At 36.4% G+C, this 7170-nt stretch overlaps 1 protein-coding gene across 1 annotated transcript; it reads left to right on the top strand.

The window, feature by feature from the left end:
- Positions 1-1040: 1040 nt before the first annotated feature.
- LOC106453782 (vacuolar protein sorting-associated protein 35A) lies at positions 1041-6883 on the top strand. Its single transcript, XM_048737276.1, has 21 exons — positions 1041-1234; positions 1391-1487; positions 1587-1710; positions 1837-2022; positions 2245-2332; positions 2495-2551; positions 2644-2733; positions 2822-2944; positions 3102-3236; positions 3610-3726; positions 4002-4241; positions 4326-4391; positions 4534-4623; positions 4851-4940; positions 5162-5251; positions 5476-5544; positions 5625-5705; positions 5810-5917; positions 6005-6108; positions 6193-6306; positions 6400-6883. Exons 1-21 carry the CDS (start codon positions 1139-1141, stop codon positions 6599-6601), a joined length of 2367 nt encoding a protein of 788 aa, XP_048593233.1. The 5' UTR covers positions 1041-1138; the 3' UTR covers positions 6602-6883.
- The last annotated feature ends 287 nt before the right edge of the window (positions 6884-7170 follow it).

Here is a 7170-nt window from a genome sequence, read left to right as displayed (position 1 = left end):
AGTTAATTTTAATTTATATCCATTAGATATTCATTAATATGAAAATATCTAAAATAACAAAATATATTCAAAATACTGAAAATATATCTTTTTCTCCGTCTAAATATTTAAATTGAACTATTTTTATGTAAATTTAAGTATTTCATCTTAAATTATTCAAATTTTTATATTTTATATTATTTTTATTTTCGGGTTAAGTATATTTGGATTTTTGTTAAAAAATAACATAATTAAAATAGGTATCGGAACTCCAACCTGAACTGAGCCTGCAATGATTCTAACCAAATCTAATCCAAATTCAAACCGAAATTTGTAAATGTCCGAATCATATTTAAATTTCGAACTCTAAAAATCAAAATCCGAATAGGTCAACTGAAACCAAACGGATATCTGAATGCCAATCATTTGAAATAATTATATGACAAATATATTATTACAACGTAAAATAATAATCTAATCAATTATTCACTCCACGCTCGGTGCATATTATTATCTAGTTTAACTAATTATTGAAAGTTAGTAAATCAATAATGGAATCTCAAAATTTATTCAAATCTGTACTAAAATCATGTGTTATTGGTTTAATGATTCATAAATTCTATATCAAATCATATATTATTCAATCGTACGAATTTACTAATATATTTGATTTTATAATGAATTTGAATGAATTTGTTTGGATTTTTTAGTTAAAAATACAAAGACTCAAATCCGAGAGAAAATCTCCGGATTTGCATATTTTTAGATTTATAAATATTATATGGATTTCTAAATTAATCAAATATATAAACCAATAACATCTCCTCAGTATTTTACCAATAACCCCGTTAAACGATTTTTGTTTGGATTTGCTGCTGGCTTCCGGTTTTCCAATTCTTGGAACGAATTTCGGTTTAGCTTGGTTTGGTGTTTTCTCCCAACCTAACCACGCAATTGTAGATTCTGAATGCTTCTTTTGACCGTTAGATCTAAAGTTAAGTAGAACATTGAACGGTGAATATCGAGTGAAGCGTACACGTTGTGGAGCATGATATAACTCCCCATCAAAAAGACTTTCACAAGGTCGTTCTTTGACAAATCGGAAAAAAAAAAAAACCTGAAACCCATCAGAGAGAGAGATCGAGATTTAGAGCGAAGAATGATCGCAGACGGAGCAGGAGAAGATGAAGAGAAATGGCTCGCCGCCGGCGCTGCGGCTTTCAAGCAGAACGCATTCTACATGCAACGCGCTATTGTAATTCCCCTCTCCCTCTCTCTCTCTCTACTCTCTTCCCGTTCGTTTTTTTTTCTCCGGGAAAATTGAGAAGTTTCTAAAATTCGTTTGGGACTGTTCATATGATGTTTGGAATTAGATAGAAACCCTAATTTTGATTTTGGGGGAAAATCTTAGGACTCGAATAATCTGAAAGATGCTCTCAAGTATTCGGCTCAGATGCTTAGCGAGTTGCGGACTTCGAAGCTTTCACCTCACAAGTACTATGACCTCTGTGAGTTGTTGTTGATCTCCGTCTCTTGATCATATCGTTCGTTTAATCCCTAAATTCAACTTAACTGTGGTTTGTGATGATTTTGTTTGGTGGTTTTAGATATGAGAGCTTTTGATGAGTTGAGGAAGCTTGAGATTTTCTTCATGGAGGAAACTCGGCGTGGCTGCTCAGTCATTGAACTCTACGAGCTTGTCCAGCATGCTGGTAACATATTACCACGTTTGTAAGTGACCGATACAATCCCTTTCTTGTATGTTTCTATGTATTAGGGAAGTGCCTTTTGGAAAATGGCTTGTTCATCATTTTAAGACCATTTCTTGTATATTCATTTTGTTTTTCCATTGTGTAGGTATCTCCTGTGTACAGCAGGATCCGTTTACATCAAAACCAAGGAAGCTCCTGCCAAGGAAATTCTTAAAGATCTTGTTGAGATGTGCCGTGGGATTCAGCATCCTCTACGTGGTCTCTTCTTGAGAAGTTACCTTGCGCAAATTAGTCGAGATAAATTGCCTGACATTGGTTCTGAGTATGAAGGGTAAGCTCTTTTACACACTCGTTTGGTTTGTATCTCCTAGCAGCTGGGACTCGCATGGGGGATTCTTGCCTATGCTTGTTTTGATGTAATTTAGGATGTTGTCTGTTCAGTTAGCCATTTGTAAGCATCATGGTCCAATTTATTATGGTCAAGAAACTTTTGTTACTTACATACTCAAATCTAGATTCATCTAGTTGGTAACTCGTTTGTTACTCTCTGCAGAGATGCTGATACAGTCACGGATGCGGTGGAGTTTGTACTACTGAATTTTACCGAGATGAATAAACTCTGGGTCAGAATGCAACACCAGGTGAGTCATGACTGTTATACACCCTTCTACTTAATTTAAAAACGAGCTTGCCAGAATGATTGCGCTTAATGGAGAAATGAGGTCATAATTCTGATCATGCATTGTGAATCATTACTCTTTGATGCTTATTTGAGGCTTGCTTTCGGGCTTTCTGGTCTGCAGGGACCTGCTCGGGATAAGGAGAAACGGGAGAAAGAGAGGAGTGAGCTTCGTGACCTTGTAATATGACTTTATTACAGCTGGTAACATTGTTCTGAAAGTGCCTACCATTCGATTTGTACTGATGGAAGCGTGCGTTCCTCACATATCAGGTTGGAAAGAACCTTCATGTGCTGAGCCAGTTGGAAGGTGTAGACCTTGATATGTACAGAGATACAGTTCTCCCTAGAGTCTTAGAGCAGGTAAATATTATATCTTATAAACGAACATACATATGAAAAGTTAACATATTCCTTAGGTAAAAGCTGATTTTGTCTGATGATTTCTCAGATAGTGAACTGCCGAGATGAGATTGCCCAATATTACCTAATGGACTGTATCATTCAAGTTTTTCCCGACGAGTATCACTTGCAAACTCTGGATGTGCTTCTTGGAGCTTGTCCACAACTTCAGGTAGTCTCAAATTCTCAATATCATAGCTGGCAATTTGGCTGTATTAGACAAGAAATCCTGCATGTTCCTTCGATATGTACTAGTATCAACTGTATTTTTGGATTTTTCATGTAAGTAGATACTAATCTCCTGTATTTTTCACTTTATCTCTTCTCAGCCATCGGTTGACATTATGACAGTGCTTTCACGTTTAATGGAGAGGTTGTCAAGTTATGCTGCCTTAAATACTGAAGTGTTACCTTATTTCCTGCAAGTGGAAGCTTTCTCGAAGTTAAATAATGCAATTGGAAAGGTAACAATTATGTTAGGCGGCGATCAACTTTATGGGTATGCGCGGTTGCAGTTTTGGTTTCTGTAAAAGAGGAGGAAAGTAATGCTAGCTTAGAAATCCTGATGACCTGACTTAATAGTATCATGCAAAGCATGGAGAAGACGCGAATATTTTTGTTGCTTGATATTCCTTTCTTAGTTAAAACTCTTCACTTTAGATGATTCCATCAGCGTGTAGATTCTAGAAACGTGCAGTGTTCTTCATGTGTTGAATGTATTCGCTGCAAAACATGACCCCTTCTGCATTTTTTTGTTCCTTCTTAAGTTACGTGGTTTTGATGTCTTTTTTCATTCGATGGTAAACATTTCTTTAAGGAAATACTATGATGTTGCAGGTGATAGAAGCACAAGAAGACATGCCAATTCTGAGTGCCGTAACCCTATATTCTTCGCTTCTCAAGTTTACTCTTCATGTTCACCCTGATCGGCTTGATTATGCGGACCAAGTTTTGGTCAGTATTCTTTTCTCTTCTTAAGCCAAGTTAAATACGTCTTTATCTTTTCAGAATTTCAGTATTTAGACAAACTTTTCTTTCTATCATTGCCAAATATTGACAAATTCATGATAGCTGTGTCAGAAGATAGCCAATCTTGTATTGTTCTATTATATGTGTGTGCTTTATATACAAGTTACATTTTCAGAAAATTTCATACTAAATGTTATACTGGAATAAGATAAACTGGATGGAAGAGTGTGAATTTGATGTTCTCCATTTTCTCTCCCTAGGGATCATGTATTAAACAACTGTCTGGAAAAGGAAAGATTCATGACACCCGTGCAACAAAGGAGCTTGTTACCCTTTTAAGTGCTCCTCTAGAGAAGTATAACGATGTTGTTATCGCCCTTAAACTAACAAACTATCCCCTTGTGCTGGATTACCTTGATAGCGAGAACAAGAGAGTAATGGCTACTGTTATAATTCGAAGCATTATGAAAAACAAGACTATTATTGCTACAGCAGAGAAGGTAGGATACCTTCGCGCACTTGCCTTTTGGTTGAACCATTTGTATGATAAAATTAAATTTCTTTGTCTTGTTTACTCTTGGTAGGTTGAAGCATTGCTTGAACTGATCAAAGGACTTATCAACGACCTGGATGAGCCGCAAGGTCTTGAGGTTGTTATAAGCATTTAGTGATGCTTTCCATCTTGTGCTTCGAGACCTGTTCTCTCATTTATTTGTTGATTTAAAAAAAAGATTCAGAACCCCAAAAGAAAGTTGAATTTTGACCTTTGAACATATGTTTCTACGCTTTTAGGTTGATGAAGATGACTTTGAGGAGGAGCAAAATTCTGTTGCGCGTCTCATTCACATGTTATATAGTGATGACCCGGAAGAGATGTTTAAGGTGCATGAATCTCTTGCACATTTAGATTCACTATCATCTCTTTATGTTGACATTAGGCTTTCTAGTTATTGGCTTGTATTTAGAATTTTTATGTTTCAGGGTGTCAGTTTTATTGCATTCATTACCAGTTGGTTCTATTCTTGTTTGAATATACCTAGTTGGTCATATAGTGTACTTCAACATTGTTTTAAGGTTTCAGTCTTTGAAGTTGTTCAACTGAATTTCAGATTATCAGTGTCCTCAAGAACCATTTCCTGACAGGAGGGCCAAAGCGCTTAAAGTTCACCATTCCACCCCTTGTTGTGTCTGCGCTGAAGGTTTGATTTCTTAAATGAAGTTATTGAAAATGCATAGCGTTTAAGTGTTGTTATGCCAATCTTCAAAGCTCATCAGAAATGTGTTGAGTTTGGCTTGCGATGACATGGTTTTGTTGTTTCCTTTTATCTGTTATACCGCATAAAAGTGTATCTGATGTAGTGCGTGGGACTTTTCTTCCTAAAAATATATTTTTGATCCTCTATTTTGTTTTTAATTGTAGCTAATCAGGCGGTTGCCAGAGGAAGGAGACAATCCTTTCGGAAAAGAGGCTTCGGTGTCTGCTACTAAAATCTTCCAATTTCTAAATCAGGTAAGTTTTCATTTCTGGTTTTCTAAGTGGAACTTAGTTTCAGAGCTACATTTCCTTACTCAAACTTGGCTAAATCTAGTTCATACGAGCTGTTTGAGGACATTGAAAATTCTTAGTCGACAGTTGTTGTAGATTTAGCAAGGGGACCAATTGTGTTGTTCCGACTCTGTTTGTCTTTTTACAGTTGTTGTCTTGATCTGCTGGAGTCTTTTTGGCTGTTGCAGATTATTGAAGCGCTACCTAGTGCTCCATCACCTGACTTGGCATTCCGATTGTACTTGCAATGTGCTGAGGTAAATCAGTTTCCCTATGTACGCATTAGTATGCAACTTGCAACAGTAAAATGCTCACATATTTTTCTTATATTCATCAGGCTGCGAATAAGTGTGATGAAGAGCCAATTGCATACGAATTTTTCACCCAAGCATACATCTTATACGAAGAAGAAATTTCGGTTAGTTACAATTCCTTGCTATCACTGTTTCCTGCCAAGGTGTCTAAACCAAAATAAGCGGGTGAGTTTTATACTCATACTCCCAAAACTTGTCTTTTAAACAGGACTCGAAGGCCCAGGTGACTGCTTTACAACTGATAATTGGAACGCTGCAAAGGATGCACGTATTTGGTGTTGAGAATAGAGATACTTTAACACATAAGGCCACGGGGGTATTTCCTTATGATATGCTAATTTGTCTAAGCTAGATTCAGTTCTCTGCTAAAATAGCTGATAAGGGCAAACTTATCCTCTTGCAGTATTCTGCAAAACTTCTGAAGAAACCGGACCAATGTCGAGCTGTGTATGCCTGCTCTCATCTGTTTTGGCTCCAAGATCAGGAGACTATACAAGATGGAGAAAGGTATATTTTCGCATGAGCAATACAGTGTATTTTAACGTCTCCTCAATCTTATTTGTATATATTTCTGTGTACGTTTGAAATTAGGGTTTTGCGTTGTCTAAAAAGAGCGCTTAAAATTGCAAATTCGGCTCAACAAATGACCAGCGCAGCCCGGGGTAGTACAGGATCTGTTACCCTGTTCATCGAGATATTAAACAAGTATAAACCTTTAATTCTACATTTTCTTCATATCTCTTGCCTAGGGAGCAACATCATCTGTGTAAGTAAGCTTATGTAATGTAAAATGCGTAGGTACCTCTATTTCTATGAAAAAGGGATTCCACAGGTCACAGTTGAATCAGTGGAGAGCATGATCCAACTGATCAAGAACGAAGAATCGTTGACATCTGACCCATCCGCCGAATCGTTCTTTGCAAGTACGCTTCGGTTTATGGAGTTCCAAAAGCAGAAAGGCGGCGTTGTTGGTGACAGATACGAGCAGATCAAAGTATAGAAGATCTATGATACTGGTAACAAGAGTTTGTTTAAAACCCATTTTGGTTGGGTCTTTTTCAGAATCATTAAAGGACACTGTGTGTGTTGATTGCTGCTCGAAATGTATACCCGGTTTAGGTCTGGTTTATTATTCCTCGGAGTTTGAAGCGATTCAGGGTTTGTAACTTGTGGAATTTGCAGTGTTTATAAGAATCTTGCTTGATCACTGGTCGGGTGAATAATCTGAGTTCAACGTTGGGATAGTAGATGAAGTTCTCATAAAATACATAATTTTTTTCTATTGAGTTTCTTTTACTTTTATAGCTGTTTTTAACTGTTATCATATCATTGTTTAATTAGGCTCATAATGATAGTTACCAAGAAGAAGTACAATGCAAAATTAAGATCCCTTACAAGTAACCACCTTTATGAGACATCAATTTAAAGGGAAGTAAGACATGATATATGATTTTTTTTTTCTTTTTTTTGCGAATAATGACTGATATGAGTATTGTTGCAGAAAATGCGACATAATCGATATAATAATTTAATGAACACTAATGTCAAAATATTAACCCTGTTCTAAAA

Source organism: Brassica napus, chromosome A7, assembly GCF_020379485.1.
Source record: "Brassica napus cultivar Da-Ae chromosome A7, Da-Ae, whole genome shotgun sequence".
Taxonomy (NCBI): Eukaryota; Viridiplantae; Streptophyta; class Magnoliopsida; order Brassicales; family Brassicaceae; genus Brassica; species Brassica napus.
The sequence above is the reverse complement of the archived record's forward strand: the minus strand, read 5'-3'. Positions and strand labels throughout refer to the sequence as shown.